Source organism: Oryx dammah, unplaced genomic scaffold (genome assembly GCF_014754425.2).
Source record: "Oryx dammah isolate SB20612 unplaced genomic scaffold, SCBI_Odam_1.1 HiC_scaffold_18, whole genome shotgun sequence".
NCBI classification, from domain to species: Eukaryota; Metazoa; Chordata; class Mammalia; order Artiodactyla; family Bovidae; genus Oryx; species Oryx dammah.
Window position 1 is genome coordinate 45,103,377 of NW_024070202.1, and position 13,072 is coordinate 45,116,448.

Sequence of the window (13,072 nt, forward strand, 5' to 3'; positions counted from 1 at the left end):
TTTTCAGGATCTAACAATATTTATTGTTAAAAGATAGGTGTTCAAAGATGACCTATCTTCCATCATTGCCTTTAATAATTAAATGCTTGCTACTTATAAACTCAGTGACTTTAGTAAATTCTTATCTACACAGATATAGGTAGATTTGTGTTATCTGAATGCAAATCTAATTAGGTTTGAAATCCTAAAAGTAGGACATTAAGCTAAACAATAACTTTCCTAACACTTTTTTTTTTTCTTTTTTAATGGCACCTTATGGGAACCTGGTTAACAATGTGCAACCTTAGAATCACCTCTGATTTCCTCTGTTCATTTGTGTGTGTGTGTTTGTGCGAGCATGTACGTGCTGTGCCACACGGCTTGTGGGATCCTACATTCCTGACTAGGGATTGGATCCACGCCCGTGGCAGTGAAAACCTAGAGTCCTAACCATTGGACCACCATGGAATTGCCTATTTTTTTCAGTGTTGAAAACCTAGATAGATGATGAATATACTTAAGCCGGAGTGAAGCCTAAGTGGACACTGGAACATCTCTCTATCTGCTCCCTTCCCCTAGTACAGGTTTATGAGCCTGTCCTTGCTGAAGAAGAGCCATCCCTGTTTTCCCCAGAGGCTTTCAATAACAACACTGATGCCCTGTACCTCTAAAGACGTATTTCAGGATTTGGGAGCTTCTGGGACCATAACTTTAACCCACCCTTCCATAACAGTCTTTTTACTTTCTAGTACGGAACATGATACTGCAATAATGGCAATGAACCGCTTCAACTTTTTCACTTCTGCAGAAGCTTAAACAACTTCCCCAACGTATAAAGGGGCTGGAAAGTTAATTTCCTGGGAAAGAAACACACAGCCTGGCCCTGGCATTTTAGTACCAAGGAGAGCTGAAATAAGTCCATTGATCAAAACTCCATGGACAATTGTCTTTCCAAATCTGGTGTGTTTTGCAAAATCTTCATCTAAGTGCAAAGGATTGATGTCCCCTGTTAATTCTGAAAAGGTGGCCACATCCCTCTGTGTGAAGGCCCTCCTGAGTTCAGCCCGGTCTCCAACTCTGAGGTGCATGTGCTCTAAGGGCTGCCTGTTCAGCACTGCTTGGCTCAGGCAGATTGTCCTGTGAAGCCTACCCCACCAAAGGCGATGGCTGGACATTACTGGGAACATCTTCAGCACTCTCAGATCCCATCGATAGGAACTTTTGGGCTGCTTCGGTCTCCAAACATTATGCTGGCAACAAAAAGTACTTTTGAGAGTGAGGAATATTTTCTCAAATTGAAGGCCACTCAATTCAATACTAGTTCTCTACTACTGCCAGATAATGCAAGGAGAAATGGAGAAACCTGAATCACTCTGAAAGCACAGTTCTTGCCTTTATAGGATCCTAACAGGGTCAGAGAGCTCCACAGTTTGACAAGACCACTGCTGCATATCCTCAGGATGGCTGACAGGGTCTTCTCTTCATAGGTTAGAACGTCCAGAGGTAAGGCAGCATCGACCTCACCAAACAGGTCCTTCAGGGCTGAAATAAGCAGCTGCTTGAATTGTGCAGCATTCAGTCCAACACTAGCATCTTGAAATTCTAGGCGGACTTTCGTGTAGTGGTACTCAGAGGGATTTTCGTAAACAGTTCTTTCATATGTGGTAGCTGGGGCTGGCAGCTTTTCCCAGTGCTGATCACATCTACCCGCTCTCCGACGGACTAGTCCGACGCCTCCCGGACTCTTACTCACTGCAAGAATCCACCAAGACGTGGAGCTACCGCGCAGCCCGCGGCCTGGGGAAACTCCGGGGTGTTTACGTTTGGCTCCTCTGCCCCGCCCCCAGGTTATTCTTGTTTTTATAAATATATGTGTGTGTGTGTGTGTACATGTGTGTGTATGTGTGTATACATATATAAAAAGACCGCATTGACTTTTCTGATTATATATAAAGACCTCATTGACTTTTCTGATTAACTGGGGTCACTTTCCTCCACTATCTTGTACACAAGTGTTTCAGGACAGGATTCTTCCCTGAATGGAGTGGTGATCAGGAACCTTTGCACAGCAGAGTAGGCTCTTAAACTCTAGTTTGACTTTAGTGTGAGGAGGTAAGAGCTGGCCTTCAGACTAGGGTTCACTCTCTTTTCAAATGCCAGAAAGAGAAAGGATTTACTCCACAATGCCAAACTCAATTAGAAGCACTGGCTCACCTTAACTAACCCATTAAAAATTCCATCAAGCTCTGCTTTCAGGCCCCCTTGCTCATGCCTGCTCTCTGTCCTTGCTGACTCCATGCCCTGAGTTTCTTTCTAAAAGGTCACTCTCCCTCCCATGGTGGACCTTCCTGCACCAATTTCCTGATTTTGTTTCATCAATAACTTGCCCCCACTCTCTTCAGGTTCCTTCTATTATCTGCAAAATGTCACAGCCATTTAAAAAGAGTTATAGGATAGAGGGAAGGCAAATGCCTGTGCCTAGGATGTTATCTTTCATCTTTAACTTGTTTTTTTAATTTGCAAATTTGGTGATTGTGTGCTAAATTTTATACAGTAAATATATTTTTAACATAAAATATATAGAAATATTTTATATTATGACATTATGAAGAAAAATTTCAAAGTATTTACCACCAAATGGTAAACAGAGGTTATGTTCACAATTGTGGGTAATTTTGTTTTCCTTTTGTCCGTACTTTCCAAGATTTCTATGGTAGACACATAACAAACAAATAACAAACACAAAACAAACATAATAAAAGTAAGTTTTAAGTGCTGATAATAGGAGCTAAATGTACTTTCTGTTATCCTTTCAGAGGAGGAGTCTGCAAGCACAGGAGATACTTGCATTTGAGAGGAAAGCTGAGACTTATGTTTAGAGACCTCAGAGAATCCCACATTTGAGAATACCACTAATTGAGAGACGGACGTAGGTGAGCTGCTTGACTGTTCTAAGCTACCAAGATTATGCTTCTGTTACCTGCTTCACATACAACCCTAGGAGGCAGGTACTAATTTCTCCACTGCCAATTAAACATATCAGGCCTCTTCAGGTTTGTTCTCTATTGATAGTTGAAACAAAAACCATTACTGCATAAATCACACACCAATGTCACCTACAGGATCCTGGTGAAAGTGAAAGTCGCTCATTTGTGTCCGACTCTTTGAGACCCCATGAATTATACAGTCCATGAAATTCTCCAGGCCAGAATACTGGAGTGGGTAGCCTTTCCCTTCTCCAGGGGATCTTCCCAATCCAGGGACTGAACCCAGGTCTCTCGCATTGCAGGCAGATTCTTTACCAGCTGAGTCAGCAGGGAAGCCCAGGTACGTAATGACAATGATTGAAGTGAACCAGGTAATAAGTCTGTGCCAGTCTTGAGAGCACGTGCCAAGCTCGAAGTGGTCAGCACTAATCAGCTCTTACTGAATGCTGGGTTCTATTTTAAACTTCCTTCATAGTGAGGTTCAATTGACATATAGTCAACTGTACAGACCAGTACATTGTTTAATGTGTTTTATCATGCAAGGAGATCTAATCAGTCAATCCTAAAGGAAATCAACCCTGAATATTCATTGGAAGGACTGGTGCTGAACTCCAACACTTTGGCCACCTGATGCAAAGAACTGACTCATTAGAAAAGACCCTGTGGCTGGGAAAGATAGAAGGCGGGAGGAGAAGGGGATGACAGAGGATGAGATGGTTGGATGGCATCACCGACTCAATGGACATGAGTTTGAGTAAACTCTGGGAGATGGTGAAGGACAGGGAAGCTTGGCGTGCTGGAGTCCATGGGGTGGCAAAGAGTCAGACACAACTGAGCGACTGAGCAACCACCATGCATTTCAGACTGCTATGCATAGAGCCATTTCATCATCCAAAATGTTGTCTGATGGCCCTACCAAGTCAGTCTCTACCACACTCCCATGTCAGGCAGCCTCAGTTCTGATTTCCATCATCATGGATTACTTTTGTCTGTTCTAGAGCCTCATATAAATAGAATGTCCAATTTTTAAAGAACGCTTGAAACTATATTTTAATGAAAACTTCCCTTAATTTAAAAAAAAATTTAGTGTTGGAAATCAACACAAATTTTTTAGAAAACAATGTGTGGACCCAACAAAACACAGGCTAAATTCCCTTCGCCAGTAGTGTAACCATTTTGGGTCTGGGCTATGGTACAAACCAAGAATATGTTTTGTATAGGGTTATTAATTTCCCTCATGGTTACTGGTTTTAGTACTGACAGCTTTTCTTCTTTAGTGACTAGCGGCACATTCTTTAAAAAGGAAGGGCAATTCTTATCTTCGGGGCATCAAGAAAGCAACCATTGGGAGACTGAATCCCATTCTAGAGTCAGCCTTGGGGATAAAGGATAAAGGCAAAGGATCGGAAGAGACTAATTTGGTGACAAAACAAAAAACTGGGGAACATCCAGAGCGTGTAACAAAGGAGATCACAGCGCTTCTGCTATTTTGACTAAATACTAAGAAACTGCACCATCATTTCACTTTATAAGCATCCCACTGAAAAGGCCCTACAAGGACCTACAAGATCTTTCACACTCTCCCAAACTCTACCTCTCAGCTGCCCCTTTCTTAGATGATTTCATTTCCTTCTACTTAACCCTCATCACTCTGCTCCAGCCATTCAAACCTCCCTGCTGTTTTGTGAATATACCAGGCACATAACTGCCTCAGGACCTCTGTGTTGGCCAGAAAGCTCCACGCCCAGAAAGCGTCATAACTTTTTCCACCACCTTTTCAGGCCACTTTATTTTAAATATTGTGCACCTCCTCCATGGCCTTCTTCCCAGTTTTATTTTTCTCCACAGTATGTATCACCATCTAGCCCACACTGTATTTTACTTTATTTTCTGTCTTCTCTCCTCTCTTCACAAAAATGAAAATTACATTACTTTTATTTGTAAATACCACGAGGACAGGTTAGTGGTAGCAATTCACTAGACATGTGTTGAATGGTTGGATGAATCAAGGAAGGAAGGAAGAAAAGAAGGAAGAAATGAAAACCCCTGCTAGCTTTGGTGACCGTTGTTAAGTGTTCAGTAAAACAGGAACCAGTTAAGAAAATGGTATCATTTTTAATTACCTTATACAATATTCAGGTGTTTTGAGGAATAAAAGATTAAAAAGCAAACTAGTGATGGTCCTAAGAACCCTGACTATACTTACTATCTTCAAATATTAGATTTTTGTAGGAGGACAAGACTTCTCTTGTGGCTCAGATGGTAAAGAATCTGCTTGTGATGTGAGAGACCCAGGTTCGATCCCTGAGTCAGAAAGATCCCCTGGATAAGGGAATGGCAATCCACTCTAGCACTATTGCCTAGAGAATTCCACAGACAGAGGAGCCTGGCGGGCTACGGTCCGTGGGGTCACAAAGAGTCGGACACGACTAAGCAACTACACTTTCTTTCACTTTCAAATGCTTATATATAAACACATAACTGGTGTTTGAGTTTAGCAAGAATAAACTTTTTTGTTAGATTTAAAGTTATGATCATAAAATCACCTTTTTTCTAGTACATTTATTCCTATGTTAATTCATTTTGAGAAGTAGAAAAAGAAAGAATTACAAAATAACAAAACTGCATGTATCCAGTATCGCTAAATCTTTGGGAACAATGTTCAGCAATAAACACATAAAATGAATCCAACCTTAGAAATTTTTTTGAGTGAGTGCAGCCAGCTCTAGGTGGATGGAAAGGTGATTGCTGAGTTGGGTCTATGGTTCTCCATCAGATTTTTGACACCAGGGAAGGGCAGCTCCGAGACACAAAGAGCTCTGGAGTCAGTAGCTTTCCACTCCAGAAAAAATACTGCCCAACCTAAGACATTATTTAGGATTAAGACAGGCCCTGGGACTAGTCAATGCTGAATTTAGACCAAGTTGGGTTTCCCTGGTGGCTTGGTGGTAAAGAATCAGCCTGCTAATGCAGGTTAGATCCTTGGGTAGGGAAGATTCCCTGGTGAAGGAAATGGCAATCCACTCCAGTATTCTTGCCTGGGAAATCCCATGGACAGAGGAGCATGGCAGGTCCCTGGGGTTGCAAAAGAGTCGGACATGACTTGGTGACTAAACAACAACAACATGTCCAGGCTGCACCCCATTAAGATAGCACTCAACGCACCATGTATGGGAGATGCAAGCAACACCGGATCATGGGCTGCAAGCCCACATTTACTAACACATAGCAGCTGGGATACAATTTGCTTAAACTTTAGAAAATTTGAGAATAAATGTATAGCAGCTCTAAGCCCAATAGCAGAGAGAAAAGAAAAAATTAAGTGATCCATGGGCCTCCTTCCTCCTTAATGCCTTTCCATCTTTTGTCAACTCATGTCTGTTTCTCTTTACTGATCTGACAGTCACACATACACACTGTTTTTTTCTTCTTCTAAGTATTCTGGAATATGAAGGGCAGCGGGAGGGAAAAAAAGAGAAAGATAAACAGAAATTTCATGGATTACAGTAACTTCTATCTTTAACTTGAAGAATAATTTTCAAAGTGTGAACTTGAATTGAATTTACGATGTAATGGCAACAAGATTAGGTCCCAACAAATGATGAAGGTAAACAATGTGCTCTTTTTTCCCTATCCCAGTTCTGGTAACTCAATAGTCTACAACTACTTGAGAAGGTGTGAGGATCTTTTTTTTTTTTATCTCAGTTTGGTCACAGAAGCTCACATTTCGGCCACAATCAATGTGATCATCCTTATCCCTTGCTGACACCTTCTCCTCAACCCCAGAAAGTCACAGATCACCTCTAGGAGAAACTTTCAATAGGCTAGTAAACACAGGCATGGACACCAAGAGAAGAGAGAGAATTGTCCCTGGGGACCTGCAGGAACAGCTAATTATTTCAGAGGGGCAGAGTTATATCTAATTCAGTCCATCAAAATGTACAAGGTGCTGAGAACTCGCAAAGCATCGTGGGAATACTGAAATGGTGAGAAGGCACAGATTCTTTCTTGAATAAATTTAAATTGCTTGATTTGGACTGCTTCTTAGAAAAGTGTGTGTAGGCTTGGTTACTGTGGAGTGTATGTAATTCTGGGCTAAGCCACACATGAAACAGGTTTTACCGGTCTGCTTTTCTATCTTTAAGTTACACCATTTTAGAATCAGTTCTTAGTGTTGATTTAACTCAGGGATTCTCAACCTTGGCTGGATATTAGCATTTCTTGGGGGGTGGGGTGGGGTGGAGGAGGGCTTTTAAAAAATAGAGATGTCTGGCCCTGCCCCAGTCCAATTAGATCAGAATCTCTGACTCAGTGTATGTACATATTTTAAGTAAATTCTACACGTGATTCAGATGTGTGGGACTACATAGTAGTAGTTGGAAACCACTGAAACCTTATGCCACCCTCATTTTATACAAGAAAAATGCGGTCCAAGGAATTTAATTTGTTATTTGCCCATGTACCTAGTTAAGGGCAGAGCTTGGATTAAAACCATGATGTCCATCAATTTACTAATCTAATTAATGTGCATCAGTGGCATTCTAAGGCTCGCCAGGTGGCACGAGTGGTAAACAGTCAGTCTGCCAACGCAGGAGATGCAAGAGACGTGGGTCAGTCCCTGGGTTGGGAAGATCCTCTGGAGTAGGAAATGGCAACCCCATCTAGTATTCTTGCCTGGAAAATTCCATGAGCAGAGGACCCTGGAGGGCTACAGTCCATGGGGCCACAAAGAGCTGGACATGACGGAGCACATCCATCAAAGACGTTGGAGGGGTGCGACCAGCTACCTGCTGCTGCTGCTGCTGCCGCCTAGTTGCTTCAGTCGTGTCCGACTCTGTGACCCCATAGACAGCAGCCCACCAGGCTCCCCTGTCCCTGGGATTCTCCAGGCAAGAACACTGGAGTGGGTTGCCATTTCCTTCAATGCAGGAAAGTGAAAAGTGAAAGTGAAGTCGCTCAGTTGTGTCTGACTCTTAGCGACCTCATGGACTGCAGCCCACCAGGCTCCTCTGTCCATGGGATTTTCCAGGCAGGAGTACTAGAGTGGGGTGCCATTGCCTTCTCCAGACCAGCTACCTAGTTGTGACTCAACAATAAGGTAAGTCAAGGGACTTCCCTGGTGGTCCAGTGGTTAAGAATCCACCTTCCATGGTGGACATGGGTTCGATCCCTGCTTGGGGGACTAAGACCCCACATGCTACTAAACCTGTGCACTACAACTACTGAGCCTGCGTGCAGCAGACAGATCCCACCTGATACAACTAAGATCCCAAGTGCCACAACTAAGACCAATGCAGCCAAATAAATAAATAATAAAAAATATAAGGTAAGTCAAAACCGGTTCATTTCTAAGGATCGACTGGGTTGGTCTTGGTCCAAGTTAAAAAGAGAGTAAACAGTGATGCTTCTGGCATTCTGTGCCTTATTGTTTTCTTCCAAATAGTGCAATGTGATATTGGCTTCTGGAAATGTTAAGAATCGTAATCCAGGTAAAATCCATTACTACCTATGATTCACTCTACCATTTACTAGTTCCAGGGGCCTCTACTTAGCCAGATCCAACGTGCAGCACACAGAGCAGGGGGCAGGGTACCCAGATGGCAGGTCTAGTGCAGTTCAATGAGACCCTGATCCACGGGGCTGAGAGCTGGAGAAGACAGAGCTCGCTCCTTGGCCCTAGAGATAGAAGAAGGAAAGTTAATCCAGAGGTTGCTGGTTCTTTAAAAGAAGCTACATCCAAGATATTCTTAAAGTTCTCCACTCACTCCTAATACCAACCAACTCTTTCCAAGATGCAACTACTGCTGTCACAGTGGTTCAAACTGAATACGGTAATTATGTGAGACATCTATCCTTCCTGTATGAACTGTGCGAGTGAGCAAGTTCAAAGTTTGAACTCAGCCATTCCCATATTACAAAAGTTGGCACATGAGAAACCATCCTGAATGAGGCATCAGTGCTGAGATAAAAATAATCTCAGAAACATTTCCTTGAGAAGAATGACAAAAATTGAAAAACCAGATTAATAATGTTCAAGATAAAAGTTGATCATGATCAACTAAAAAATTAATAGGATTAATTTGTCTTTAGCATTTTATAAATAATAGTTTTTACTTCCCATTCAGAGAACACTAACTCAAAAAGCCAGGAATTATTCCATGTGAAGTAAATTAATTTATACGCACAGTTTTTAGATTTACCCACATCCTTGCTTCATTTCCACACTGCCCTTGCTCTTGAGCAAGGCACCGTGAATCCTCCACGAGATATACGATATTCTGAATGCATGTGCATTTTTTCCAAGGATAAAGTCCTAGCTTTGACCAGATTTTAAAAATGACCTGTCCCCCTCCCTAAAGCCCTGTAGAACACAACTGTTTTCAAGGGTAAAACTGGGAAAAAGATGATGTGATGATGTTGATGGCTTCTGGTATCTATAATGAAAGGTTTTGTGAAATTGGCCTCTGGAACTGTCTTCCAAAAGAAGATGGAAAGATTTCATGAAGGTGGATCATCCTCCAAAAGAATGGACTTAGATAAAACAGTTTCGGAGGCAAGAGTATTAAACTTATTCATGCTGACTTTGTTTCACTAGATTGAAATGAAAGGAAAAGAAAGTAATCATCACCTAATTTTTCTTGTTGATTTTGACTTCACTAGCTTAATGATAATGCAAACACTAGGGAAAACGGACTTATATTCTTATTTAGTTGTATTTCCTAGAAAACCTTTTCCTTTGGAATTACTAAAATGCAGACCACTGGCAATGATAGGAAAAATAAATTACCAAATAATTAGGATATCAGGGGGGTACACATGGCATTTGAAATAAATAAAAGCCCAACTGGTTTTGATTTTAAATTGAATAGGCAGTGCACACCTGCATCCACTCTTTACACATCAGCCTACTGTTGTTGCTACTCCTGTTTTAATTGTAAAGTTCCCGCATCTTTCATCCTTCTGCAGCTCTTAGCAAAGTGCCTCATACAGGAAAGGAGCTCAAATTCTTGTTGGATTGAGTCAATTCTTTTGGTATCACTCATAAATTAATGAGGGATGTGTAACTCTGTATAGTTTCAGAGTAGTTAAAGAGAAAAAAAAAAAGAAAGAAAAGAAACCCTACGTAACAGAATTGGGGCTTCAGGTGTTACTTACAGGCTAGAATGCTTTCCAGCAGTGCACTTAAGGTATCAGCCATAGCAACCTTACCTAGGAATTCTTCACCCCAAGTTTCTTTCTAATGTAAATTAGATTGAATTTCTCTCTCCTGCCTCGTGTCCCCTGCCAGAAAGTCTTCAGAAACAGAAAAACTATGGAAGTAATTATAAGGATTGCATGGCATAAAACTATTTCAAATTTCACTTCAAGAAGGCATGCACTTCCTATTGCATCCTTCAAATTCCCCTGCATTTGCCAAGCTTACCTTAAATGATACATTTATATAATAGACATCGTTCCCACTTTTCAGATAAGAAAACGCTGAATCTCAGTGCACCCTCCACCCTGAACCTGCCATATCTGTTGTGTTTCCTTACGTGTTTTGAAAATTTTAGACCTCGGATTGATACACAGTACTCATCCCAGTGAAGAAAGGTCTCCCCACCTTCCTCACAGCCTGACTGCTGCCTTCCCTACAGCGAAGGTCCTTGCACAGCTTCCAGCACGCTTCCTCGTGGGTTTTGCCCAGAGTGCGCCTCAACGAGGCAGTCGACACAAGTAAACTGATTTCCTGATCAACTATTTTATTAAATATAAGTCAGAGGCCCTCGTATCAGAATCTCTATTGCGGTTGAGCGCCCATCACGGCAAGTGTTTAGCACCCATCATCGCAAGTGTTTAGAAGCGTACCACTGCCCAATTTTAGGGCAGGAAGGCCCTCAGCAAGCCCTCCGCTCATGGAGAAGCCAGGGACTCCAGGTACAAGCTTCCCCGGGCGCGGAGGGGAGCCGTCCCGACTACGAACTGCAAGACCCTCTCGGGGAACCCTGGCCGTCCAAGAGGCAGAACCCACCCCGACTCCCGGCTGGACTACGGGCGGCGCTCGGCTCCAGAGAGCAGGCGAGGGCAACCCCGGGGCTGGGGGATGCGCGGGCTGCACTAAGAAGGTGTCTTCAGGCTGCGCACAGCACGGCAAGGCTGAGAACGTTCTGGGCACCTGAGCTGTGAAAGCAAAGTTGTGAACAGCAAAGGGTTGAGTCAGAACCAAAGAGTTGCGCACGTCCAGTAAAGACGCAAACGTCTGGCAAAAAAAAAAAAAAAAAAACAAACCTGTGCGGCCACTGCAGACAGGGAGGCCTGAGCCGGAGGTTTGCAAAGGAAGGCGCTTCTTGAGACTTTCCTGTCAGGTGCTAGAGACAGACAAGGTGCGGGCAAGTCAAATGTTGAATTCACTTTAGGAAAGCAGTTTCAGGAGAGCCCAAGAGACAGAGCGGAGCTAGAGATGCCGGGAGAGGCGGCGACGCGGGAACCCCGCGGGTCCCCGAGGGCCTGGCGGTGGGCGCTCCGTGCGCGCCGCAGCAGCTCCTCCCCGGCCCCGGCCCGCGCGCACCCCCAGGCCCGCGAGCACTCACCGGCCGGCGCTCCCCGGCGCTGCCCTGGCGGAGCCGCCGCCCCGCCGCGCTCCGGAGCCGCCGCCGCCGTCTCGATGCCGCGCCGCTGCGTCCCCGACACGCTGTGGAGGCGCGACGTCCCGCGGGACCCGTAACCCGAGCCCGCCCCGCCCCCCGCCGCGCGACCCCTACGCCCCAGAGGTCTCTCCTCCGACTTCTGGAACGTCTAAGGTGTGCTGGAAATTATACGCCGCCCGTCCAGCCCCCCAGGGCCACGGACGCAAGGCCCCCGTTTGTCTCCGGCTGCTCACGGGGCCTTGACGATGGGATTCGTGGAGCAAACACGGTAAACAAAGCGGTAGTATTCAAGTGGGAAACATGTTACTATTTTTTAAAAATGAAAATCAGTTAATATATATTTCAAAATACACTCCTTATGGAGAATCATGTTGACACAGGAACAGTGACAAAACTGAATGACAATGTTAAGGTTTTTTTTTTTTTTTAAAGCTTTGAGGCGTTGCCTCGGATAAACACTTGAGCATATGCGCCACGGATTATTTCCCAGGCATTCGAGTTAGAATGTACAAATCAGTTTTTGTTTTTTATTAAGTAATGCGGCCTGATATGCGGTTTAGCAGACAGGAAGGTAAATGGGGGGAAAATGGAGTACGGAAACAAGGAAGGGATAAAATAAGGAGGAAGGAGGGAAGGAAAGAGCCTGTTTTGCTTTTAATGCCTAATAAAAGCACCGTGGCCAGAGTGCTCCAATCCAAGAAGAGGAACGGCAGAAATGATTTCGGTATAAAAACTTTCCTATGGCCTTATCTTAGCAAGGATTATGGTTGGTTCATTAGAGTCACCCCGCCCCCCTGCTTTTTGCATTTCCAAAGCGACTGTATGATTAGCTGGTTACTTCGCGGCGGCTCTTTTAAAGCTGAAAAGTGCGCCTGTGGAACTAGTGCCATCTCCTCAGAGGCCGAGCATCACCTTCACAACGCTGCCTGGGAGGAAGAGCTGGAAATTCCTTTCTCTTCCACACGAGGGCACTCTCTTCAAGGGTACCACACTAGCCTGAAAGTCCGGTGATGAACTTAACTGATATCTCGGTGTGTGTACTTTTCTTCAGACTTTGATCATCTCTGAATAAATCCTAACAGTGAGATACTGAGGAGGAATTGGGTACCTGTGACATACATTTCCGGTGTCATCCATTTGACACTTTGTCATCTTATGAGATTACCTTGTCAGTCCTTGAGCCCAGTACTTAAACTATAATGTACATAGGAGATCTTGTTAAAAATGCAGATTCTGACTGAGTCCATCTGGGTTGGAGCCTGAGATAGGCACTTCTAACAAGTTCCTGGGTGAGGCTGGTGGGCCGATTGGAGGGCCAGATTTTGAGCAGTAACACTGTAGACAGGTAGATTATAAACTAGTTTTGGAAGTAAGTCAGGTGACTTAATATGACAATTGTAACAGTAATACTGAGGATCACTCAGTATTTGGCACATGTGCTTGGCATTGTTCTAAGCACCGTACCTGTATTAACTCATA

At 43.8% G+C, this 13,072-nt stretch overlaps 1 protein-coding gene and 1 pseudogene across 1 annotated transcript; both read right to left on the bottom strand.

The window, feature by feature from the left end:
- Nucleotides 1–223: 223 nt before the first annotated feature.
- LOC120878160 lies at nt 224–1,283 on the bottom strand (annotated as a pseudogene).
- On the bottom strand, nt 224–2,277 carry LOC120877512 (ribonuclease P protein subunit p14-like). Its single transcript, XM_040259869.1, has 2 exons — nt 2,204–2,277; nt 224–1,811 (listed from the first exon to the last, which is right to left on the bottom strand). The coding sequence occupies exons 1-2, from the start codon at nt 2,275–2,277 to the stop codon at nt 1,286–1,288; spliced, it is 600 nt and encodes a 199-aa protein (XP_040115803.1). The 3' UTR covers nt 224–1,285.
- Nucleotides 2,278–13,072: the final 10,795 nt, after the last annotated feature.